Source organism: Notamacropus eugenii, chromosome 3 (genome assembly GCF_028372415.1).
Source record: "Notamacropus eugenii isolate mMacEug1 chromosome 3, mMacEug1.pri_v2, whole genome shotgun sequence".
Classification (NCBI taxonomy): Eukaryota; Metazoa; Chordata; class Mammalia; order Diprotodontia; family Macropodidae; genus Notamacropus; species Notamacropus eugenii.
Genome location: NC_092874.1, coordinates 436,914,763 through 436,942,642, shown reverse-complemented (window position 1 = coordinate 436,942,642; position 27,880 = coordinate 436,914,763). Strand labels below are relative to the sequence as shown.

The following is a 27,880-nucleotide window of genomic DNA, read 5'->3' as shown; positions in this document are numbered from 1 at the left end:
GACTTATTTTTCTCTTCAAGGTTGCCCTGAATATATATTTGAGCCCAGATATAAATGGCAAGGATAGGTGGGCAATGGTATATAATATGATTTTTTTGCCTCCCCTTCCCCTTCCCTGGGTTGGTTTACCCTAAGACCAGCCTTTCTTTACTGACACAGATGGGATGGATGGGCTATGTTGTTAATCAGGGAATATGTGTTGAGTAAGCACATTGGACAAGGGGCTCTCCAGAGCATACAAAAATAATTGTGATACATGATATGCACATGCCTCTACTAAAGTCCTTCTCTGGTGCCTCATGGCCTAGAAGTGACCCTAGATTCTTGAAGGCCAGAGAGCAAAATCCCTGGTGGAGGGATTTACCTTGTTAGAAAGTTTTTCAGCATAGACCCGGGAGTTTGACTCAATTCAACAACATTTATTAAATGCTTATTATGAGCCAAGAAAAAACATATGTTTAAGAACCAACCTAGCTATTTAGGAAAAACTAAGAAGCAGACAGTTGATTTCTTTGTCTGATTTTTTTTGAGGGTGGGGACAGTGGTAGTCACAATAACTTAATGAAACCATCTAAAAGAACCATATCGTGGAGGTCTTGGATCTACCTCTGTATCTACCCTGAAGAAATCATATGGTTTTAGAATTATGGAATTAATTATGATTGCACAGTGCCTTTCAAACACTTTCAGATATATATAGTCTTACCTCAGTTTACTTTCAAAAACGGATTTGTGAAGTAGCCAAGACAGATGGCATTTTTTGTCCATTCCATGGGGAAACCATTTGGAATCTCACCCATATTGTATGTCAAATTTAGAAACCCAAAATCTAACCTTTAAAAATGCCACTCTTCTAGACTTTCCTGTTTCTATTAAGGTAATCACCATCCATCCAGTCACTCGGGTTTACAATCTCAGACATCCTTTACTCTTCCTTCTCCCTTGTCCTCAACAATCAATTGTCAAGTCTTATAAGATTCTACTTCCTCAATCTCTCTGCCATCCATCCTCTTCTCTCCATTCAAATGGCCCTCATATCTTAACAGTAGTTTCCTGATTTGTCTTCATTTCTAATCTCTTCCTACTCTAACCCATTCTTCATATAACTTCCAAGTTAATACACTGATATATTTCTTTTACAGAGACATCTTATATTAGGGAGACAGAGAGAGAATCAAATAAGTGTTTGTAATACCTACTTTGCATTGGGCACTTTTCTAAGTGTTTTTTATACACATTATCTCATTTAGTACTCAAAACAATCTTGCAAGGCAGATGCTATTATCCTCATTTTAAGTTTGAGGCAAAAAAAAAGATTTAAGTGATTTACCCAAGGTCACACAGTGTCTGAGGCTGGGTTTGATCTTAGGTCTTCCTAACTCCAGGCACAGTGCTCAATTCACTGAGCCACCAGTTCTGTCATTTATAATCAAGGTTAGCCTATGTTTGGACCAAAATGGCATTTTACTTCCCTTTAAATTCCATTCTGAAGTCCTGTGTTGATATGGAGTTGATACTGAGTTCTCGAAGTCTATGCCAGTGAAGAATAATTCTGGTGGATCCTACCAAAGAGTTAAGGGCTTCAAGAAGTGCCTGTTAACAGACTTTTCATTGAAGGATTAATCTCACTGTCTTTGGAAAGGCTCTCCTCTTGAAGGTTAGTTGTTCATGCAATTTTTTGAGACAGCCCCAAAACTAATGGAGCGACCATATCGACTGAAGCTTGATGGAATTCTAACACAAGGGAGGCATAGCAGAACAGAAAGCTGTCGTCAAAGTCAGGAAAGCCTTGGGTTTAAGTCCCACCTTGTGTTGCATACTGTTGTGTGATCCTGGACAAGTCCTTTGACCTCTTAATGTCCTAGAAACTCTCTAAGAGTAGAAATTGCAAAGAAGGTGCTAGATCTACTCTGGGAGAGGGAATTCCTCCACTGCACAAATCTTATTTATTAAATTTTTAAAAAAACTTTAAATTAGCCCTACTGAGAGATCCCCTGATAGGTTAGCAAATATTACTATGACGAATGAGAATGATAACATCTGATTTTATGTGGAATTTTGAAGTTTGTAAACCCCTTTACCTACATTATTTCATTTGAACCTCACAATTGCAGGTATTACTACCCCTTTTATATGGCAAAAGAAATTAAGGCGATTCCTTCCACACCCAAACCATGTGAACAGAAGCTAGGGCTAAATAAGTAAGTTGAGTCGATAAGCCTAATGAACAGCCAGTGACAAATGAAATAAGGAACTAGAACCATAGAATGTTGAAGCTGATAGGGACTTTGAAGGTCATCCAGTCAACCCCCTCATTTTACACAGGAAGAAACTGAGGTCCACAGAGATGAAGCGATTGCCTAAGGTCACATCTGAGGCTTGAGGTGGTCAATATCAAGAGCTGAACTCCCGGTCCAATGTTATTCCCACTCCTCTCTCCTCACCTTGGCCTCTTAGAAACCCATTTCAAGGCTCAGCTCTAGTCCCAGCAGCTCCATGCAGTCTTTCCTGTTAATAACAATTATTATCAATAATTAATTATACAATTATAACTGATAACATAATTAATGACAAACTCCTAGTCTAAAATTAATTGTATAATTATAATCAATAAGTAATTATGCTAATGATGAATTGTGTTGATTGTAGTTGATGTAATTAATTGATTATTATTATAAAAGTTAGCATTTATTTTTTCCTATAGTATACAGCCTATAATAAAAAGCCTTTAAGATTTGCGAAGTACTTTATGAATATCACTCTGGGAGGTAGGTATTATTATTATCTCCATTTTCTTGATAAGGAAATTGAAGTAAAGAGAGTTGAAATGACTTGCCCAGGGTCTCACTGCTATATGATAGAAGTGTCTTTTCCCATATACAGGGCTGCAAAGACATTGTAAAGTTGATCATTGGTATCCACTCTGGCTTGCCTTTTGCTCACCTTACATAGGTCTTATCTCAAAACCTTGATGTCACTGGCTGCCAAGATTAGAAAACAGTTTTATCTATCTTTCCTTTCTGAGGTCATAGAATTCAAATCTAGAAAATATTTTAGGGATTATCTTTACTCAGCCACCCTTCCCTCATTTTATAAGGTTCAGAAATGTTAAAGTCACTAACCTAAACTGATTCTCTTATCTCAAGGCTTTTCCCCTCTCCCAATTCATCTCCCACAGGGCTACTAGTGATGCTTCCAACTTAACAGATTTGACCATGTCATTCCTGGACTCAAGAAACTCCAATGGCTCCCTGTTGTCTCTAGGATAAAAATAAATAAATTAGCTCCTCTGTTTGACATTTGAAGCCTCTCCCAACCTGGCTACAACCTCTCTTTTTGGTCTCATTATGTATGATTCCCCTTTCTGCACTCTAAGGTCTAGCCAAAGTGGCTTTTTGCTGTTTCTATTTCTGGGCCTTCAAATTGGCTATTCCCGTGCCTGGACTGCTTTCTCTTCCCACCTTGGCCTCCTAGAATCTCATGTTTCTTTCCAAGCTCAGCTGCATGAATTCTTTTCCAATCCCCCCATGTGCTTTCCCTCCACAAATGATCTTGTATTTACTTTATGTCCCGTCTGCACTTATTTAGGTGATATTATATCCCCTGATGGGATGATACAATGTAAGCTCCTTGAGAAGAGGCATTTTTTTTTTCATTTTGGCTTTGTATACTCATAGCCTAGAATGGTCCCTGGCACATCATAGGCATTTAGGAATGCTTGTTGATTGATTTATTATGCATGGTCACACAACCAATACGCAGTATTCAAACACAAGTCTTCTGACTCCAGATCTGGTAATTTGTACGATATGTCAAGGTCTCCCTCCCAATAATAGAAAATACATAAAATGAAGGGAGCAGACCAGATAATATTTAAGATTTCCTCCAGCTCTAAGGTAGCTAGATGGTACAGGAGATAGAGCAAGGCCTGGAATCAGGAAGACTTGAGTTCAAATCCAGCCTCAGACATTTACTAGCTCTGAGACCCTGGAGAGGTCATTTAGCTTCTCTTGACCTCAGTTTCTTCACCTGTGAAATGGGGATGATGATAATAATGGCAATTAGTTCCCAGGGTTGTTGTGAGGATCAAAGAAGACATTTATACAGTGTGCAGGACTATGCCAGGCATCCAGAAATCACTTACAAAATTCTGTCCCCCCCCTCTACTTTTCCTGTTTTGCCTATTTTTGAGTCCCTAGCACAGTGCTTGGCACATAGTAAGCACTTAATCAGTATTAATTGATTGATTGATTTTTTCAGCCTTATTTCCCACTATGGCCTCTCACATACTTTATTTCAGCCACTATTCCTCCAATAGGGTCCAATGTGATAGGTACATGTGTTACTTTTACTTACTTATTAGTAACAAGATGGCAAGGTTGGGAATTTGTTTACCTTTTATCTTCCCCAGTACCTACCACAGGGCCTCATAGAGAATATATGTTTAATGATAGTTTGTTGAAGAGATGAATTTTTTTAAATGTTCATAAATGTGAGCCTACTGTGGCTCCAATGATACCATCTATTCCTGTCTTGAGTTATGGACATAGATGTCACCAAGTTAGATTACATGCCAAGCAAACATTCAGAAAGTTCATGTCCCATTACCATGAGAGACTGGCATCAATTATACCTTTTCAAAGGGAGTTGGAGATATGAAAGTCACAGGGCCACAGATGAAGAACTGAAAGGGACCTCAGAAAGGTGAAGAGAGACAATAAAGGCACATAAGAAGATGGTTGTTTGGGAGCTGAATTTGCACAACACAGAATGAAAAAGAAATGGTGCTGGCCCAGAGCAGCCTCGAATTTCCTGGTCTCTGAATGGAGCTTTCAGTCTAGCTAATTTGCTAAAAAGGTTAATTCCCAGTTCACAGGGAAATATGATTCCAGATTACAGTGCTGAGGGATTTCTCCAGTGCAGATGCTGTTAATAGTATGTATGTCAAAACGGGCATTTTCTGAGCATGTGGAGAATTTCCAGTTTTATTTCATGTTAGCCTTCATTTAAAATCAATCTAGCCTTAGTATTCTACATACCTAGAACTTGTTTATATGTCAGTGGAGAGAGAAAAATCTCAGATGGTGAAGGGGGAGGGAAGGAAATTGGAGAACAGGGACACACATACACAGTATGAGGGCCGCATAGCAATTATTTGTTTTAGCTGTTGTTTTTCTTTTCTTGAAGACAATGGGGTTAAGTGACTTGCTCAGGGTCACTCATTTAGGAAGTGTCTGTTTTGTGATTTCAAAAATAATATCCTTTTCTTTTCATCCCTACTCGTGGTAGTAGACTTTTAACAAGCTCCAACTCCAAGGCCAATTCTGAGCAAGAAAATTCTCGACAACAATCCTATCTTTAAGTTTTGAGCAAACTGCCTTGAACATGATTCAGTTTTCCTATATTCCTTTTCTGGAAGAGATTGCTTTCAATCTATATTCGATGAAAAAGAACAGAATTTCTTGCCTCAGCTAATATCGCTGCTGCATATTTATAGTACTGTTTAAGAGATATTGTGTCCTGTCAGCCTCGGGCTACCTACAGCCAATGCAAGATTACCTTCTACTCCAGATCTTTCATTTTATAAAGGAGAAACTGGATGAAGAGAGCTGTAAAGCTCACAGGGGTAGTACCTGCAGACTTAAAACTAGCACCCAATGTTCTGATTTCCAATGTACTCTCCTTCCCATAACACCACGCTCCCTACACAAGGTATTCTTAGTTCATCATGCACAAAGCCCTGTGCTAAGCAATGGGAATACAAAGACAGAAATAAAATATTACCTGTTCTCAAGGAGTTTACAATCAACTGGGGATAAGAACATATACATGAAAAGTCCATATAAAACACACACATGGAGCAAATAAAGATTTTCAGGAGGTGCCCCAGCTTTATTTATTTATTTATTTTTGTTTTCTGTTTAAAGAAGCCATCCCCTGACTACTTTTTAAAGAGGCCTATTCACTGAATGGGCTTTACTTTACTTTAAATGAGTACCTGAAAACATCTTAGCCTAAAAGGTCAAGGTCTCCCATTGCATCCTGGGCCATATCCAGTTACTCTGATGAATATCTGGTCACTGGATTCAGATGGCTCTGGAGGAGAAGTGAGGCTGGTGACCTGCACAGCCCTCCCTCACTCAAAACAAAGTCAAGTGCAAGTCATGTCATCATTTTTCTGATGTCATGGTTCTCTTCAAAAATGAGGTATGAACACAACTACTTCATGCAGGAGGTGATGAGGACTTGAATGATGGTAGTTGAATGTAAAACAGGAGATGGCTATACCAGGTGTGAAAGTGAGGAAGAGAAAGAGACCTTCCATACTTGTCAAATCAGACTTACCTATTCAAGTTAATTCAATAAACATTTATTAAATACTTATTATGTGTCAGGGCATTGTGTTAAGCACGAGGGATACAAAAAGAGACAAGAGACAGTCCCTTCCCTCCAGGTGCTTATAATCTAATGGAGAATATTACAATCTAGCTGGGTTTGAGAGGTTAAGTGAATTTTTCATTTTTGAAATATCTTCCAGGGAACAGGTCACTGAGCTATAAAACCTACTAACACAGTAAAGGTCAGGAAAACAATTTATTGGGGATTGAGGATGTATAAGAGCATTCCTAACAGCTGGACATCTAGGTTACGGAATTAAAGTGTTAGGAAGCACAAAAGATATTCTCTAGTCCAAGGTCCCTCATTTTATAGATGAGGGAACTGAGAATCAGAGGCTAAGTCAAGCCTAGGATCCAATTTCCTCCATTTTATTTTCTTTCTAGTGTGCCAAGTTTCCTTCAAGTCCCTTCAGTATATCCAAAGCCTTTCCTAGAATTATGAGACAATATACTATGAAATATAATTGCTAAGCTCAATTCACATTCTCTTCATTTCCTAATAGACTTATATAAATTAAAATTCATGAGATGTTAGCCCAACACAGCCTTGGGCAGCAGCATCTATATCCTTACACCATGAAACTTGCATAAGCCAAAATGTCATTTACTGATCTTCTGGGGAAGACTCAGAGGAGAGGAAATAGTGAGTAGTGGAAAGAGCGGTGGATGAGGAGTCAGGAGACCAGGATCCTGTTTCCAGCTCTGGCCCAGTTGGGTTACCTTGGGTGATCCATATGCCTTCTCTGTGCCTCATCTTCCTCCTCTGTAAAATGAGAGGGATGAACTACTAGATATTTTTCAACAGCCTTTTGAACACCTAAAAATTCAGTGACTAGATATAAACTAGGTAAAGCTGAGCCTACTTTTCGTTCATGTAAAGGAGGCACCAAAGATGGAGAATGGAAAAGAGGAGTCTTCCTTTTTAAGAAGTTGCCACAAAGCAGAATTTTTCAAAAGAATAAGAAGCTTTCCTTCAGAAAAACTCCCAAGAGAAGGACTATTATATACAATAATAGAGTACCTGAAATTTAAAAATGGCAGATACTTCCTTCTATCCAATGTCCCTGCCATCTCCCCTCTGTTCTTGCCATCTGCCCTGTGTCCCTGCCATCCCCCTGTGTTTGCCATCCCCCTGAATCCCTGCCATCCCCTGCTGTGCCTTTGCCATCTTCCTTGTGTCCCTACCATCCCTCCTGTGTGAGCCATCCCCCTTGTGTCTGCCATCCCCTTTGTGTCTACCATCCCCTCTGAATCCCTGACATCTCTGAGTCCCTGCCATCCCCTCTATTTTTCTATCCTCCTGTCTCTCTCCCTTCCCCTCTTCTCCTCTTCATTGTTTCTACATGTAAAGTTGGGTGAGAGAGTCACCCTAGGCTTCTTTGTTAAAACAAAGCAGATACTATAGGAGAGATATAAATATGAAATATGCTTTGAAATAAAAAATGCTTGCAAGGCATGATGGTGCACACCTGTAATCCCAGTTACTGACAGATTCTGAAGCTGGTGATGTCATAGGCTAGACTCTGTTGACTGGATAGTTTATTAAGTTCAGCATTAATATGGTGAGCCCCTGGAAGTGGGGAGGAAGGGGCTGCCTCTGCCCAAGTTAAAAACAAAACACAAAAGTTTGGTTGCTGAGCAGTGGTGAGCTCCTCTGAACTGAACAAGCTCTTCATGTGTACAAGCGAAGGAGTTAGTTGGAAACTTAGTCTATCTCTAGTGAACCTTTCAAAAAGGAAAGGGATGGTTTTCCTACAATCAGAAAGTAACAGTGTCTGGATATCTAAGTTTTAGCCGCATGTCTTAAAGGAGTCACATTCTAATGTGAATATTGTTCAAGATAATATCAGAATGTGAATGTTACAAAATGACTCTTCTTTGCACACCTGGACACACACACAGATACACATACATTGTCTCTCTGTCTCTCTGTGTCTCTCTCTCTCTCTGTCTCTCTCTCTCACACACACACACACACACATATACACACCTATACATACATACATTCTCTCTCTCACACACACATACACACACTTTCTCTCTCACATACACTCACACATACATACACACACACACATTCTCACACACACATACATATATACACACATTCTTTCACATACACACATACCTACACTCTCTCTCACACATACTCACACCCACACATACATACATGTACACTGTCTCTCCCACATAAGCACTTGTACACACATACACACACTCACACACATACATACACATACACATACTTTCTCACACACATTTACGCACATACATACATATACTCTCACACAGATGCATACATATACATATACATACACATACACATACATTCACTCTCTCTCTCTCATACACACACACACACACACACACACACACACACACACACACACACACACACACACAACATAACTCTCAGATTCCTCCTGGCAAGTTAAGCCAGACTTTATCCATCCCACTATCTCCTGCTCAGCTTTCAGCCTTCTAATCGTTTTCCTTTCCTCTGGGCGCTGTCCACTCTTCCCCAAGAAAGTTCACAGACGCCAAATACACAAGTGTCTGTTGTTATGGGGCCCATAAATCTTGGGGGAAGCTCCTGAAAGCATCTTTCTAATGAATGAGGCTTCCCCTGTCACTGAAGGGCACAAAATTCAGCTGTTTTTGTTTTTTTTTTTTAGGAGAAGGAAGGTAGCGGACATTCTCCCTTTCCCCATGGGAAAGCAGTAAAAATCTGTCTCATATTCTACATTACCAGCACATGCCTTGCAGAAATATCACACTGGCTTTTCCCAAATAAGGTTTTCATTCACAAAGGTGGCTCTTTGTCTAGGGTCACCATCTGATCCTGCCACTAACCTTTCCAAGGCACTTAAGTTAAACTTTGAGCTTTTGAAAGAGCAAATGCAGCCCCAGTCATGCTCATAGCCAAAGGATGATCTCACTTGTCCCACCATCCTCCCCCCACAGGAAAATATGCAAGTCATGTAAATGCAGCTATGAAGATCACAGCCTGAGCTCTGAAATGGAAGATGATCGGAAAATTGGCCGCTTGCTGACAGATTCCAAATACTCCACCCTCACAGCCCGAGTTAAAGGCGGAGATGGCATCCGCATCTACAAGAGGAACCGGATGATTATGACCAACCCCATTGCAACAGGGAAGGACCCCACTTTTGATACCATCACATATGAATGGGCTCCTCCAGGACTGACTCAGAAACTGGTAAGCGCATCTCTCTAGCCTTGAGAAAGCACTCTCACCTGGGGTCCTGAATTTGATAAGCTGTTGCTTGAGGACATCATGCAAACAGTATAATTCACATCATGCCTTTCTTCTATTCAGACATCATATCCAAGTGATATTTCCTGTTACTTGTTACTCGGCATCTAGAGACACAGGACAGCAGAGGTGACTGGTTAACATTTGGATAGCCATGGGCCATGCCCTAGATGTTAGTTTACTCATTTGCAGAATGACAGGGTTGTACAGAATGATTCCTGAGGTCCTTTCCAGTCCTAGACCTATGATGCTTTATCTATTCATTCATTTAACTGGTCAAAAATTCAATTTAACAAACATTTATTGTGTCTGCTGCTATGTAAGGCACTATGCTAGGTGCTGGAGATGTAAAAACAGAACCCATCAGTCCCTGCTCTCAAAGAGCTTACACTGTTCTGGGCAAATGTAACATTTAGATAGATAAATGAGTGCAAGTGAAAGATGTATGGTGACATATGGCAGAAAGCCCTGGAGGGTAGAAGGAGCACTAGATTAGGAAACAGGCTGGCAGATTACACCTGGGTTCTAATTCTTCCTTTTGCTATAAGAAAGAGTATCTAAGGATTTGGAAGCAGCATGAGACCCCAGCAGCCATGTAGTCCAAGCCACAAACAAAGGGAAGTCACACTATAACACACTCACCAAGTAATAATGTAGCCTCCGCTTGAAAATGTCCAAACCAGAAGGGTTCCACCCTACCCCACCCCCTCTCTTGAGGGAGCCCAATCTACTTTGGGAAGGCTGGAATTGTTAGGAAGTTTGGGGTTTTGTTTTTCCCCCCTTCAATGCTACATCAAGCCTAAATTTTCCTCTTCACAAATTCCACTGGTTGCTCCTGGTTCTGCCTTCTTATTGGGCCATATAGAATTCATTTTAATTCTTCTTCCATATGAGAGACTTTCAGATACTTGAACACAGTTCACCCCATTCATCCCAAGTCCTCTCATCTCCATGCTAAGCATTCCCATTTCTTTTAAGGATCTCCATATGTCATAGACTCAAAGCCCTTCACTATCCTGATTGTCTTCCTCTGAATGCCCATCCTCTGGATGCTCTGCAGACTTTATTTAAAGCCCTCTATCTCCTCTTAGGTCCTCTGCTGCCTCCTGGATAAAATGAGGGAGTAGAACTAAATAATATCGAAGATTCTTCATTTACAAATTCCTAATTCTAAAATCCTGCTTATCTGTATCTTTGAGTTTCATAGTTCAAATACTATACCAAGGGCAGTTTGATTGTTATATGAAAATTCAGGCAAGTACGCCCTAGCTGTGTACCATCATATAAAAGTTCAATGACCATTTGCTGGGTATATTGTAGAAAGAATTCTTATCTAGGTACAGGTTGGCTTAGATGGCAGCTGAGGTCACTGCTGAATCTGATATCATGTGATTCAGGGACCCATTGCTTCCTTCTAACCAGGCTCATCTCATGTGGAAGAGAAAATACATATCTGTGAGAAAAGAAAGGTGCCTATCCCTTCTCTACCCAAGGAGGCTGGGTTCAGAACAAGAGCTCAGTCCTCAATGTGCTTCTGTTATGGAACCTCTCTCTCAACCTCTCCCTCTCCCATTCCTTCTCCCTCTCCAAAAGAAGGTAAATTTTGATGGCCAGAAGCTGCCCAGTTAACTTGGGGTCTACTGACAACATTTCTTTTTTTTTTTCTTTTCTTTTCTTTTCTTTACTTTCTTTTTCTTTCTTCCTCCCTTCTTTCCTCCCTTTTTCCCTCCCTTCTTCCCTTTCTTTCTTTTCCTTTGTTTCTTTCTTTTCCTTTGTTTCTTTCTTTCTTTCTTTCTTCCTTTCTTTCTTTCTTTCTTTCCTTCTTTCTTTCTTTCTTTCTTTCTTTCCTTCCTTTCCTAAAACCTTATAACCCAGTGCACTCCAAAGCCCATAGATCGCACAACAATGGGTCATCTGTTTTTTGGACCCTTCCGCCTTACAGTGAATGTCAGTCTTAACTGTTTCTCTTTGAAACAACAACTCTGAGGGTTCTGAGGCTCCTGCCCCTCTCAACTTGATCAATTTATTTATTTATTCTTTTCTATTTAAAGGGGCCATCCTCTGACTAGTTGTTAAAGAGGCCTATTCAGTGAATGGATATTACCCCACATTAAGTGAGTAGCTGAAAAGGTCTTAGCCTAAAAGACCAAGTCTCCCAATGCATCCTGGACCATCTCCAGTCATCCTGATGAATATCTGGTCATTGGATCCAGATGGCTCAGGGGGAGAAAGTGAGGCTGGTGATCTTGCACAGCCCACCTTTGCTCAAAACAAAGTCAACTACAAGTCATGCCATCATTTCTCTGATGTCATGGTGCTCTTCAAAAATGAAGGACGAACACACACATTTTCATACTAGTCATGTTGCACAAAAGAATTAAAACAAATGGGAGAAATCACTAGAGAAATAAAACAACAAAAGAACATAGTCTGCTTCATCCTGTGTTCCAACTCCACAGTTCTTTTTCTGGGTGTGGATGGCATTTTGCATCATGAGTCCTTTGGAAATGTTTCAGGTCCTTTCATTGCTGTGAAGGGTTAAGCCTATCAAAAACAGTCCTCGCACACTGTGGCTGTTACTATGCATAATATTCTCCCAGTTCTGCTCATTTCACTCAGTATCAATTCATATAAGTCTGATGGAAAGGATTTTAGAAATTTTCTACTCCATCTTTCTCATGTTACATATGAGGAAACTGAGACAAAAAGTTTGATTAAGTTACTCAGGCTCATACATCTGTCTATTGGCAGAGTTGGGGTTAGAATCCAGGTGTCTGGACTCCCAGTCTCATGTTCTTTCCACTACAGGATTCCTAACGAGCATGACAATCTAAATTGGTACTTCCAGGTTTCTTTTCCACTTTAAAGTAAACTAGTTCATTCATTTCTTTGTGTCTGCTGAAACCATTATTGATGACTGATAGTCTGAGCATGTTGAGCATCATGACTCGGCAGTTGTCTACAGACCCACAGACTGTTCATTTTCCCTCAGTAAATCATCAAATGCCCCGCCTGTATCTGGAACTGCATTTTTGGTTCCTCTTTAAAGTGACCTTTAGAGCACATGTGAATTCATTCATTATTACTTAAGGGTTCTGGCCGAACTGTCCTGAAGTTACCCAGGGGTCTCTCATTAATGGCATAAACATTAACTGTTCAACTTTAATACGTACTCTTAAGACTGAAGTGAAATTGACATACTAACACATCAAAGAGTCCTCAATGGGTTTCCTTTTGCCTTTAAACGTAAATGCTGAGGATAGAATACAGGCTATGAATCAGAAGACCTGGCTGGTACCCTATGATCAGCCCCTTACCAAAACTGTGTAACTTTGGACAAATCAATTGCTCTCACTGGGATTCAATTTTCTTTCCAAAATAAGGGAGCTGGACTACATTCTCTCTAACGATTCAAGTGTAGCTTTCTAAGTTTCCAAAATATTACCCCACTACCACCCATAGGACGAAACAGTATTTATTTTCCCTGTATGAGAATAGGTTTACATGAATCCAATAACAATGGTATGTGGTTGTGGTTGACTAGTTCACAGAAAATGTGATCTCATGACCTGAACCTCATTCACACCAAATTCTAACCTACCCAGCCAAGCATCATGAGTCCTGCCCCAACTAGTCTTGAGCACATAATGTTCACATTTCCTAGGGCTAACATCACCCTCCCTCAAAGACCATCTTATTTGCTATCAACAATGTAACTGGCACTTACAAAGTACCTGCTCTGAGTGAGATGCTTTGGAAGATTGACCTGGTTTTCCAAAGAACTGATACTCTAATGAGGAAATAACATCACAAATAACACTATAACTGAATGTGGAACACAACTGTAAGGAAGAGATACCAAACTTGAGGAGAGTTCTGAGAGGAAAAAAATCTTAAATCATTATTTTTAAATAGTACTTGAGCATTGACAGTGGCAGGTAATATCATAGAGACACTGTATGTCATGGTGGAAAGAACATTGAACTTGGAGTTAAGAAAAAAGACATTCAAATCCTTCCTCAGCCACCTATTAGCATTGTGAGTGGGGATAAACAAAACATAAAATCCATCCACTTCTTAGAACCTTAGAGTCCTTATCTGTAAAATGGGAATAATAACATTGTACTACCTATATCATATTTTTGTTGTCAAGAAAAGGCTTTGCAAACCTTAAAGAATTATATCAATATGAATTATAAATAGGACACAGATCAGACTTGAGCAGGAACTGACCCAATCTAGATAAAAACTTCTAGCAGATAAACTGCTCCCCTCCCATTGCCCAAGGCATTTCTTCCAGTCTACTCCCATGTATACTTCCATCCCTCTAATTGCAGTGCTCCTGCAAGGACTACCCTCTACCACTGACCTTACTTATGACTTTCTGAAACTTTACCATTTATTCAAATCGACCCACAGATAGCAGAACCAGAGGCCAGTCTGAATACCAACTTTACCACTCACTGTCTGGGTAGCTTCAGACAAGACACCCTCTCTAGGCCTCAGTTTTCTCATCTGTAAAATGAGGTTAGTATGGATGGCCTCTAAAGTCTCTTCCAGTTCTGAGTCTCTAATTTATAGTCAGAGCCACCAAGGTCACTGATAGGTAAAATCACCTGTCAATGGTTGCATAGACAACATGTGCCAAAGGTAAGGATTGAACTCAGAGCCTCCAGCTCCAGGGCCAGCCCTTGGTCCACTAACCCCAGACTGCCCCTATAAACATAGTCTACAGCAAAGTCATTGATGAACTCAGCTCCGCTTTTATGATGCTATGGGAAAATCCTGAACTAAACCAAGGTCAGGATGCCATAAAATTGGGATGAATTAAAAGTCAAAAGAAAAAAACAGTCCCAGATCTGATAACACATTCCTTGCCTTGTCTTATGTTTGGACTCTGAATAGCACAGGACAGATATAGTAACACATGTCAAAATTTCCAGGTGCAGCATTCTGAAGGGTCACAAGCAAGACATGCTCCTCTTACTCTGCTATTTTAGCAATCCAATACCTAGCTTGTCCCAGGGAGTATGATCCTTTCTTCCCTTGCTTTCCTGTTCTTCCCTCCTTTTCCTCTTCCTCCTCGTCCCTTCTCTTCCCTCCTCTTTCCTCCTTTTCCCTCCTTTTCTTTCCCCTTCCCTCTTCTTTCTTCTTCTTCTCTTTTTTCCTTTCCTTTCCCTCTCCTCTCTTCTCCTCCACTTCTCTCTCCTCTCTTCCTTTTCCCTATACTCTCCTCTCCTTCTTTCTCCTCCTCTCCCTTTCCTTTCTTCTCCTTACCTTTTCTCTTCTTTCTTCCCCTTCTTTTTCTCTCCTTCCTTCCTTTTTCTCTTCTTCCCCTTCTTTCTTTTTCTCTCCTTCCCTCTCCCCTCCTCCCCTTCCCTTTTTTCTCCTCCTCCTCCTTCTTCTCTTCCCCTTCACTTCCTTCTCCTCCTCTCACCTTCTCTTTCCTCTCATCTCCTTCTCTCTCCTTTCATCCCTTTTTCTCCCCTTTAAACATTGTTCACACAATACTTCATAACATCCTTCCTGTAACATAAGTTTAAGGCAAGGTTTTATGTTACAAATAAGGAATCAGAAGCATAGGCTCCCAGAGCCCCTGAGACCCTAGGTCATGCAGCTACTTGTCATTTTTCAAAATAGCAATGTGGTCCTGATTTGAAATGCTTGGTATAAAAGAGTTGCTGGGCCACAACTCAGAGTCAGGATCTGAGTCAGTTCCAGGGACATGATGGGACCAGTCATTTTCAGTGTAAGAATTTATACTTCAGATATTGGCAAATGCTACAAATGAGGGCTTGATATATTATCTTGTTGATTACAGAGACTTACGAGATGGTGAAAATTAATAATTCATATTAAATTTTAAAGCGTATCATAGGTTCATTTTTTCACCCAGTAAGATGGTTGTTAAAACATTTCCTGTTGTGCCCCAGATAGGCTGCCAGGAAGCTGTGGAAATTAGGAGCCAGTTAGGGAGAACCCAAAGGGTTGCCAAATCAATATAGGTCCTAAAATCATACATTTCAAGATGGAAGGGACTTCAGATCACAAACACCCTCATTTTATTGAGGAAGAAACTGAGACCCACAGACCCTGAGTGACTTTCCTGAGGTCATGCAAATATTAAGTGGCAGAACTGGAATTTGAACCCAGGATGTCTAACTCCAGATCTAAGACTCTCTTTATTGCCCCACAGGATTTCTCAATTATCAGAATATAATTAACATTATGTCATGAAATCCAGACTTAACAAAAACAAAAACACCTCTTCCAGTCTAAATTGAATCCAAGGTCTACTGGCAAGTTTTATTTTTGTGATTTGATGGGCAGGTCTCCTTTTCCTCTCAGTACTCAGCTCTCCCACCATTCTGACTTCCAATCTCAAAAAGTGCCCAAAAGTTTCTGGAAAGGGAGAAGTCACTGGAGGTAGGGGTAGTCTGAACAGGCTTCACAGAAAGGGTGGGACTTTAACTGAACCTTGAAAGCCAAGTGAATTTTGCCTCCATGACACGAACCAGGGATAGACCATTCCTTAAAATAAGGGCTCATATTTATATAATGCCTGAGGATTTAAAAGGTGCTTTTGAATTAATGTCCCCATTTTACAGATGAGGAAAATGGAGCTCAGAGAAATAAAGCCTAGTGTCCAAGGGTCACAGAGCCAGTAAGTGTTCAGTGTTAGGATCTGAAGCTTCATCTTCCTGACTGAAGGGTTAGCACTGTTTCAATAATGCCTCTTTTCTATCCATCTCCAAAGGATACATTATATCCCTTGACATCAGAAGAACAAAGGCTTTCCCAAGGTCACTTAAAATTCTCAGAAGGTAACTTTTCTTCTTTAGTTATATTAAGGCAAGCACTTGACCTTGACCTTAGACACTGAATGAAAATTAAGAAAATGGAAGATTCTGTAGGGTAGTACTTTGCACTTAGAAGTCCGAAGACTGGAATCTTGGTCCTATTTCTTCCTCTTGCTACCTGTATCACTTTGGACAAGTCAAAGTGACTCCCCCTCCCTGGGCCTCAGTTTCCCCATCTGTAAAAGGAGAGGGACAGACCAGTTGATCCCCGAGAACCTTCCATCTCTCACACTCTGTGGTTCTGCTAGTGCTATTTCAAGAGCTGGATGCTCTCCAAAGTCGGATTGCCTACATTGAGAGCAGCCAACAATATTCATGGACAAATGGCAGTCATCACATCCAAGAGCTCCCCCAGCCATCTCCGTTCTGCTAATTTACTTCATCTAGAAAACAGCAAAGTCCCAGCAGCCTTTTGGCAGCAGAAATGCAATTTAATTCAATAAGCATTTATTAAACACTTACCCTGCACCAGGCACGGTAAGCACCGGGCATCGATATAAAGACAAGAATGAAATGATCTCTGCCCACAAGAAGTATGCATTCTACTGGAATGGCATGGCAGGGAGTAGGTCACATACCCAGAAAAGCAAAGACAACATCCAGGTGAGATAAATACAAAGGAATTGATGGAAAGAGACAAGTCTTAATAACTGAGAGACTTAGGAAAGGCTTCTTGCAGGAGGTAGCATTTGACTTGAGCCCTAAGGTGAGCTAAGGGTTCTAAGGCAGAGGGGAGGAGGGAGAATATTCTAGGCTTGAGGGGAAGGAGAAGCCTAGCAAAGGCACAAAGAGGAGGAAGAGAAAAAAGGAAAGAGCGCATAAGTCAGTTGGGCTTGAGTGTAGGGTGTATGATGGGAAGTCACAGGAATCAACCTAAAATGACAGATTAGAGACATTGGGAAGGGCTTTTAAATACTAAATTTAGATGTTTGTATGGGAAATAGGGAGTCACTGAACCTTCTGGAGCAGGATAATGACATACTCAGACTAGACACTTAATGTTCTTAATTTTAGCAATATTAATTTGGCAACTTTGTAAAGGTTGAATTGGAGGAAAAAAGAGAGAATAGAGGTAGAGAAGCCAGGTAGGAGGCAATTATAATAGTCAAAGGGAGAGGGAATAATAATATCTATCACTTATATAGTAATTTAAGGTTTGCGAAGTATCTGACCTAGGTTATCTCATCCTCCTAACAACCCCATGAGACAGCAGTTATAATTGTCCCCATTTTACAGATGAAGAAACTAAGTTTAAACAACTTTCACCCAGCTAGTAAGTGTCTGAGGCAGGATTTGAACTCAGATCTTCCTTTACTCCAGGCCCAGTGATCTCTCCACTTAGCCATCCAGCTACCAAACAAGAGTAATGGCTCTGTGAGTAGTGAAGAGAGGATGTCTGTGAGATACATAATCAAAGTAGCACCTCCTAGACTTGGCCATTGATTGAATATGAGGGCTCAGTGAGAATGAGGAAGCAAAGATTAATGGGGATGAGCCCCATGTCTTTAGATTCCTCTGGAAATTTCAGACTTATTGGTTTGGAGGAGGCAGCATGGTAGTGATTGATGTATTGGGGATGTCGAAGAAGTGTTTTTAACTGGAAGAAACCTCAAAGGTCATCTAAGCCAATCATAGAGGCCAGAAAGGTTGGCTAAGGTCACACTGCTAGTAAGTTGCAGAGCTAGGATTCAACCCCAGGTCCTCTGACTCCATACCTAGATCTGTGTGCCACATTGGTTGCTTGGGCAAGTCATTTTTTCAGGATCTCCTTGTTGGACATGTCTGATATAAAGGGATTGGGCTAAGTGACCTTTAAGGTCCTTTCCATCTCTAAAGATAACACAAGGGACTTATGTCTCCACATTTTCCATTCATTTCTGAGAAATAAGATTCCTGAATTGCCTTTTACTCTGGTCTTACTTATTTTGTTCTTGCACATCATTCCTGGTTCTAATGACTAGGCAGAGCTACCTCTGAAAGATACGGTAACTCACATGGAAGATTTTAACATTGATCCAATCTTTTCCACTAACCTTTGAAAAAGCCCCAAGCTAATGGAGTTGAATTTCACAACCTGCTCTCCTGGAGTTTCGGGACAGCTCCAGGCAATTGACACTCTGAGGTAAATCTATCTCCTCATCAAGCCACACACAGTTGGTCATTGGATGACTTTCTACTTAATTCCTAGCCAGCCCTGCAAATGCTAATCATGTATAAGCACATCTGTGACAGCTGTAAACTGTGGTCTTTACAATGCTGTGGCAAAAGGCCAACTAGCCAGCCATGCTTGAAGTTACAATAGGAAAACTGGTCTTCTGGGAAGGAAACTCCCTTCTCTTCCAGGCTTTTGGCCAGAAATAAGTTAACTCATTGGTTCCCCTGACTAAAGAGTAATTTAGAAAGAACTAGAATTCCACAGGGCACCATAAATACCATGGAAAACAAATAGCTTTCTATCCTATAGATACTATAGGAAACAATCAGATGGTCAAGGTCATTATCCTTAAGTTGATATCCAAAGAAGTATTCATTCTGTTGTTGAATTATTTCGCTTATGGCTGACTCTCTGTGATGGAGGTTTTCTTGGCAAAGATACTAAAGTGGTTTGTCATTTCCTTCACCAGCTCATTTTACAGATGAGGAAACTGAGGCTAATAGAGTTACTTGACTTGCCCAGGGTCACACAGCTAGTAAGTGTCTGAGATCAGATTTGAATTTAGAAAGATGAGTCTTCTTGACTCCCAGCTGGATGTTCCAAGCACTACCACACCTTAGTTGCCCAGTATATATTCCAGTAGTGGATATTTAATAACCTCAGGATGGAGGCTAGCTAGCTTGTTAGTGACACAAGACCTGGACAAATGACTGAGCACAATTGACAACTAGTTCTTATGCTTAGCAGGGAACAGATTACAAAGAAAATGGGAACTTTTTCAGATGCTCAGGAACACTTACTTTTCCCCCTTTTGCAATTTACCTAACTTCAAAAATCGATCAAAGAATCACAGTCAAAAGCGCCTTCAGGAAGGTTTGGGACTCCTGGTATTTAAGCTGTAAATTGCTGCAGGGAAGGATCCAAGCTAATCTGAACTGGCTTTGCATGATGCCCAGTCTTACAGGAAGTGTCTGGGACCAAGCATCTTGGAAGGAAACCTATGGAGATAGGTCATATGACCTAAGCTTTTACTAGAGTCTCATACCAGAGAGAGTTTGCCTTTTGACTTTATAGGATCACAGATTTTAGAGGTAGGGAGACCTGAGAAGTCATCTAATCCAATAATTTTACCAAAGAGGAACCTAAGGTTCAGGGTCATTGTGCCTGGTGTCACACAGGTAGTAAGTGGTAGATCCAGAATTCCAACCTAGGTTTTCTAATTCAAGATCCAATGCTCCTGTCATCATTCCACAGGGCTGATGAACAATCCCTTTCTAATCATAAGAAATTGAATGCTATTCACTTGGCTCTGGGATGGAATAAGAAGTGGATGTTACACATTTCAAATAGAGGCTCTGGTATGTCATAGGCAAATCTGAGAGCCTCATCCTCAGGAACTCCCCATATGACAATTCCTCCACCAATGCAGATCCCAGCCCATCTAAGACTTAGTAGATAAATCCTAGAAAGTTTCCTGAGGTTAAGTGACTTTTCTAACTATAGGAAACTGCATAATGTTGACCTGGCTCTGAGATGGAGTAGAAGTGTTCCTTTCTCTCCTTAGTCCCAGAGAATCAGAGTAATCCATAGGCAAATCTGAGTGTCAGACCTTGGGAGCTCCCTATGTGTCAATTTCTTCACCAAGGCACATCCAGCCTCATCTTTGACTTAATGGAAAAATCCTAGGAAGTTGCCTAAACCATATAAAGGATAAATGACTTATCATAACTACACACATTTTGTTGTTGTTGTTACTTTTATTTTACTACTATGGGCTCACAATTAATGAGTGTCAGAGGTAGGATTTGAACACAAGCCTTCCTAAGCAAGCTCAACACTAACTACTATCACTATCCTACCTTTATAGCAGAATAAAGAGCATAGAAACTTCACCTCCCTTTAAGATTTCACCGTCTCCCTTGTTCTGGCCCTTAACATGGATAATTATAATTTTTATATAATGAGTCAGGAACTAGCTAATTATGTGTAAGACAATCAGACAGTTATCAGTTATAATGATTCTCCAAATCAATTTCCGAATTTTATTTTCCTTAAAACATGTTAGTTTTACTCTAGGGCATACACATCAATGCTTTTGATCTCAGCAAACTATGAAAGGCTTTTAAATCCCTTAATGATTTCATTATAATTTTCTAGAAAAAGTAATGTAAAATTAGACTGCCATTTTTTAAAATTAGATATATTGCCTGTCTATGAAATTAGGTACTGACTTTCAATTATGAGGGAAACAAAATCCGTGTAGCAAAACCAGCAAGATAGAATTAATATCAATTTCAATTGTGAAATTATCTAGGGAAATAAATAGTCCTGCCACGTGTTGCCCTCCTCAGACCACATCTAAAGTATGGTGCTGAGTTCCAGGTACAAGAGAGAGAATCTAGAGGAAGGCAGCGTGGATAATGAAGAAGCTTATGTCCATGTCAGATAAAGAGACATTGAAGGAACTTGGAACATTTTAGCCTAGAGCAGCAAAGACTTGGCGGGGGTGGGGGGAGGGGGAAGATGAGGGAAGAGAGGGTTAATAAGTATCTTTAACTCTTTGAAGGTCAGTCATGGGGAAGAAAAAAGTTTCTAGCCCCAGATATCAAAATTAAGGATGGATGGAAAAGACAAAGAAACACATTTAAGCTTTATGGCAGGAATAATTTCCAAATAGAACTACTCGGGAGAGGAATGAAATGCCCATTGGGAAGGAGTAGGTTTCCTGTCCTTGAAAGTCTTCAAGAAAATAGAGAATGAGTACTTGTTGGGTACAATGATTATGCCTAGGTTGCCTACAGTATATGCATTAAGGATTAACTAAATGGACTTCCCATCAGACTTCCTGTCATATCTTCAACACTATGAATTCTTCAGCTACTTAGGTTGAACCACTAGGGCAGTCTTTTGCTTGATAGTGATCTCACAGAGGAGACTTTAAAATATCTCAGTGTGGATGAGATAATCACTAAGGGTTCTTCAAGCATTAGATCTGTTACCCTATAATCCGGAAAAAAAAAAAAAAGTATCTGAAGAACGTCATGTACCATCCAATCCAATTCAATAGCACCTACTAAGTTCCTACTATGTGTAAGACGCTGTGTTAGGCAATGAGAATACATGAAACAATGAAAACCAGTCCCCTGCCCTCAAGAAGTTAACATTCTACCCAATGGACATAGAATACAAGAAATGAGGAAAATCTGAATTCAGAATGAGCTCTAACAACCTGTAGAATAAGGAAAGACTTACTGACAAATACTCTTAATCTGGGGTCTATGAATTTTTTTGATAATTTTCCGTATAATTTGCTTCTTTTACAATCCCATGCATTTTATTTTGTTCATTAAAAAAATTCTAAGAAAGGGTTCAGAGGTGTCATTAACCTGTTTGGTTGACACCAAAAATGATAAGTATTCCTACAGAGGAGGGAGAATAAGAGCATGAATGAATGTAAGAGGCAGTAATGAGATAGGTCTGCATCCCAGGTATGGAGGAGTTTGTATACACTCACAATGGTATGATAGAAAGACGGGAATTGATAAGCTGGGAAGGACAATCACTCCTACATTTAGATTTTGTGCCCAGTTCTTTGACTTTGGGGCCACATTTGTGAGCAAGCATCTAACTGTTTTATGCCTTACATGATGCCAATACTCAGAGCATCATTGAGCAAAGTTATTTCCATCTCTCGTAGACTCTTGAATGATCTTATCAGGGGATGTGTTACCCTTTTGGAGGAAAAACAACATTTTGCTCTATGAAATATTGTAACTTTTAATAATAAGCAAACCCTAGCAGGATCTAATGTTCTCTACACTAGGGGTTCTTTACCTTATTCTGTGAACAAGTCTGGATCCTTTCTCAGAATAATATTTCAGTCACATTAAATAAAATATATAGCATTATAAAGGGAATCAACTATATTGAAATACTGCTACAACTTTTTTTAAGAAAAAGGTCATGGACATCAGAATAAGAACCTGTGCTGTTCATCTTCCAGAGGATTATAAGATTATGAAAACATGGTCTGCTGTAGCTTACATAGAACACAGAGTATGTGAGATGGAATAATATAAGAAAAGAGTGGGCAGGTAGATTTGATTTAGGTTATAGAGGGCCTTGAATATCATGATCAATAACTACTGAATTTTCTCAGAGTTGGAGATGGCCTTACAGTAGTTTAGTACAACCCATATCTGAAAAATAATTCCCTCTGTAACATAATTGGCATGTGGTTATCCAGGCTTTGCTTGAAGATTTCCATGAGAGGAATCCATGACTTCCAAAGGCATACCCTTCTACTTTGGAAGAGTTCTGATTGTCAGGAAGTTTGTCCTTATATCAAATCTAAATTTACCTCTTTGAATTCCCATCCTCTTCTCCTCTCTCTGAACAGATCAAATTTAAATCTGTCTTCTACAGGGCAACTTACTGAAATACGTAAAGACAGCTATCATGCTTCCACCAAGCATCCTCTAGGCTAAGTACCCCATATCCTCCAGTGAATCCCCATGTGACACAAGCTTCAGCATCTTTGCCATCTTCATTATTACTAGACATTTTCCAGTAACTTCTGTCTTTCCTAAAACTAATGATGCCCAGAACTGAACTTAACGTTCTCAGTGTGATTTGACTGGACCTGGGAAATTTTTCTACTTTATTCAGTACACACTGGGGAGCCATTTTAAATTTTAATATAGAGAAGCTGCATCATTATTCTCCTGTATTAAGATGACTTTGGCAATATATGGATAATGTCTTGGAAAAGTTAAGCTAGAGACAGGGAAACAGGAGACTGATGTAATTATATATACATGTGTACACCTATGTGTGTGTGCATACTACATATATATTACGTATGTTCTATTTTCTTCTTTTTTGCCCTCCTCCTCTCATCCTCTCTAGATTTTAAATTCTAAGAGATCAGGACCAAGTCTGAATAACATTTGTATCTCATCTATCAAAATGTTTTGCACATAGTGAATATTTAAGAAACAGGAGGAAGATGGAGTGAGTCAAGTATGGCTTAGATTGGCTTTTGAAGGTTGACTAAGGCTTGGTAAGTCTAGGAGAGAAATAAAATAGAGAAAACAACCTAAATTGAGGCATGATGGGAATGGTCATGGAATGGTTTTTGCCAGAGAAGAGTGCTAGTGGACAGTTACGTGACTGACCCGACAATAGCCATCATTGTGGGAATAGAAGCAGGTTTTCATTACTTCTCCCTTTAGAATGAAAAGGTTTGTAAATTGATACTTGACCAGTTTGAGAACAACCCTCATTTCTAGTGGATAAGTGATAAAAAAAATAATTTTTTTATTAGCACCTGCTGTTCCTGTTAAACAGGGTGAGATAGTCCAAGGGATAATAATACCAATTACTCTTTGCAAGGAGATAGGTTGGCTTTTAGTGCTTCTTTGAAATGCTCAATTAAAGATTCTTCTGGGATCTAGCTATGTCCTGTTTCTTCACTGGCAGGCTATCCAATACATGGAATTGATTCCAAAAGAAATGCAGCCAGTCACAGGGACTGAAGGAGCCCTCCTCCGCCGGCGACAACTGATGAGGCAGCTGCCCATTTATGATCAGGACCCTTCTCGATGTCGCAGCCTTTTGGAAAATGAAGTGAAATTGATGGAAGATTTTGTCAAGAAATACAAAAGTGATGCTCTTGGAGTAGGAGAGGTAGCCCTCCCAGGACAAGGTGGCCTACCCAAAGATGAGGGAAAGCAGCAGGAGAAATCCGAAGGAGAAGGAAGCACAGCCCCCACCACAAATGGAAGTGTTGGTGACTCAACAAAGGAAGTGGAATATGTAAGTATTTTGCCTATTGTGGGTTTATTTGTGGTTCCTAAATTCCCTTTTGTCTCAACTTAAGGGCCTGACTGGACTAGATTCAACTTAACTCAAAAAGCATTTAATTAAGAAGCTGTTTTGTGCCTCCCAAAGTGCTAAGTATTGGTGACACAAAGACAGAATGAAAGTCTTTATCCTCAAAGAGCTTAACATTCTGCTGGGATGTACATAGATAAGTAAATATAAAATATATACGAATAAAATGCAAAATAATTTGAGGGTAGCATTAACATTTGGGGAAATCAGGGAAGGCCACTTGAAAGATGTGTTCATTGAGCTGAGCCCTGGAGAAAGCCAGGGCTTCTAAGAGTAGAGGTGAAGAGGGAAAATATTCTAGGCATAGGCTATAGCCAGGGAAAAGACAAAGAGGTCAGAGATGAATGGTTTCTTCCAACTCTGTCATCCTATAAAGTAGCTGAGGTTGACTTTTGCACTGAAGTGGTCTGGTTATCTTGAATTTCCCTAAGAAAATTGATGGTGTCTATTAGCAACCGTTTTGAGGACACAATATGGCAAAATCAAAGAATCGTTAGCAGCTATAAATTGTGTAGAAAAACCAGCTTCTCTGTAAACAAAAGTGATAACAGGCAGCAAAAACATTTGGCCTTCAGGGCCAGGCCACAGGCTCCCAAAGTGGGTGATACTATTCCCTGGAGATGCTGGAATAATCCAGGGGGGTAGTAGTAGCCTTAAGTGCAATTGGGGGGCATTGAATTAAGAACAAGAAATGGGTAGAAGCATAAGGAAAGAAGAGATGATAAGAAAAATTTTCAAAAACCTTTCATATATGTTTCATCTGTTATGTAACAGAGTTAAAGCCTTAGTGACTGCATTATTTTCCAAACAAACACATAAAAAGCAAGTTATAACTGATCACTGGTAAAGTCCACTAACAGGTCTTAACAAGCAAGTGTTGACAGGAGAGCATAGCACACATTGTTAGGACATACATCATGCACTGGAATATTAGTGTGTAATGACTTGTTTACAATATGATCCTATACAGTTACATGACAAAATATTGCATCATCAAAATTTCAGAAGAACCCCACAAATTTACAATAAATTATGAAATCTAATATGTATCTTTTTTAAAAAATGTGTTTTTTTTTAAATGATGCAATTTTTTAGAAATCCATTAAAAGGTCAAATAAAGTAGATTCCCTGGGTAGGGGTGATGTTTTTGTTTTTTTTAAGTGGGACAGGAGGCCAAATAAGTTTAGGAACCTCTGGGCTAGCCCAATATTTTGCCTAACATTCAACTTTCTCTATTTCTTCAATGATTATAGACTATAGACTATTTCTCCTTTTTCATCAGAAATTATTTGCTTTGTAGTTCTTATAAAGCATTTTAAATGCCTTATTTTAATCAAGCTTCATGACAACCCAATGAAATATACAATTTGGTTCATTCCTGGGATTCTGTTTGTAGAGAGAATTCCCAATGAGGAAACTGTTTTGTACCTCATAGTGAGAGAAATTATTATTTTACTATTCTATTAATAGCCAGTCATTAAACTGGGAATCAGGTTTTACTCCTCAGTTTCCTCATTAAAGCCCAACTCTTGTTAAAGTCAGTCTCTGAAAAAAGGGACTGATTGAGGAAATTACATCTAGCCCTCAAAGAACTTGCTATTCCATCTTGGGCAGGACCCCACCCAATTAGGAGACCTAATTTCTGTTTAGAGTATAAACAGAATTCAGTCTGGATGAGTTCATACCCTGAGGAAAGGCACTTCCATTAGAGTTTAGGGTGACCCAGTGCATGAAGGAGAAAACCAATCAGCTAGAACTGGATAGAAATGGCTTCCCCTGTCCAGATTGCTGGAGGCTGTTGAGTTTCATGGTCAAGACAAGTTTTTAGCAGGAAGAGTTTTTAGCTTGCCTCCTCATTAAATGTCTACCAATCAGGGTTGATTTTCACTTGCCAGGGACATTCCTTTTTACAAAGGAAAGCATCCAGGATCTCTGTTAGGCATTTTTGCTCACCAGGAACCCCAGACAGTCGATTGATTGCCAACTAGCCTAATTAATAAATTGACTTCTAATTAAACTCTGTCTCTCCAGGTGGCCTAAAAGCCATCTTTTTATTCATTCCCATAGTCTTAAAGACTTGGCTATGTTCTGGGAAGATTAAGTGACTTGCCCAAGACTCCCCAGCTAGCATATGTCAGAGGTGGGACTTGAACCCAGGTCTTTCTGACTTGGAAGAAACTCTCTATCATTAGTCCATGCTTCCTCTCTCATGAATTGCCATCCCTATTCACGTAGGAAACAAAGGCTGAGAAGCTGTATGATTGATAGGGTTATAAGGTAGAGAGACAGAAAGGAGTCTTAGAAATCATATTTTGTTATTGTTCAGTTGTGTCTTGATTCTTGATGACCCCATTTTGGGTTTTCTTGGCAAAAATGTTGGAGTGGTTTGCCATTTCCTTCTCCAGCTCATTTTACAGATGAGAAAACTGAAGCAAACAGGATTAGGTAACTTGCCCATAGTCACGTAGCCAGTAAGTGTCTAAGGCTACATTTGAACTCAGGAAGATGAGTCTTACTGACTCCAGGAACAGCATTCGATCCACTGAGCCACCTAGCCGCCCACAGTCAACTCACATAAAAGCTGTATATAAGATTCCCTGTGAGCAGCCTATTGACTTAAAAACCTACCTATTAACATTATCTATCTTCTAATGTATTTTTATTTATTTTGTAAAATATTTCTCAATTACATTTTAATCTGGTTTGGGTAGCACTAGGGAGTATTGTGTGATGAGAAGACCAACTGTTTGACCTCTAGTCCATTGCCAAGTATATAAGAGACATTTAATAAAAGCTGATTGATTGGTAATCCAAACATCTTATTTAGCAGATAATGAAACTGAAGTCCAGTTTCTGAAGACTATCTCAAAGTCACACGTTTACTAAGGAGCAGAGCTGAGATTTGAGGTCTTATGGTCCTATGAATAAATTCAAACATCTTGCCCCAGCATCATGTCTGTCTTAGGTCATGCTAAAATGTTCATATGGTTTCAAGCTACACAAAATCTTAGAAGCCATCAAGGCAGGTCAAACCCCACATTTTACAGATAAAGAAACTGAGGTCTAGAGAATAAAGCAACTTTTTCATGGACACACAGTGAGTGTCAGAGGCAGAATCTGAAGGTCTTCTGATCTTGCAGCTCAGCATCTCATCCATTGCCCCATGTTCTTCCTAGAGTCAGAACTGAGACTCCATACTAGCACTTGTAATTCTAAACCCAGTGCTCTTTCCAAAATACTACTCTGGTAGGGGAAGGAGAGAAGGGGAAGAAGAGAGGAGGAGAAGGGAAAGAGA

At 39.8% G+C, this 27,880-nt stretch overlaps 1 protein-coding gene across 2 annotated transcripts in view; it reads left to right on the top strand.

Moving 5' to 3' along the window:
- Window positions 1-27,880, top strand: part of LMCD1 (LIM and cysteine rich domains 1) — an 81,253-nt gene that overhangs the window by 36,357 nt on the left and 17,016 nt on the right. For both annotated transcript variants that reach the window (XM_072598604.1, XM_072598606.1), the window contains 2 exons: window positions 9,363-9,618; window positions 24,172-24,507. In XM_072598604.1, the coding sequence (XP_072454705.1) occupies window positions 9,363-9,618; window positions 24,172-24,507 (592 nt within the window). The remainder of the gene's footprint in view (window positions 1-9,362; window positions 9,619-24,171; window positions 24,508-27,880) is intronic.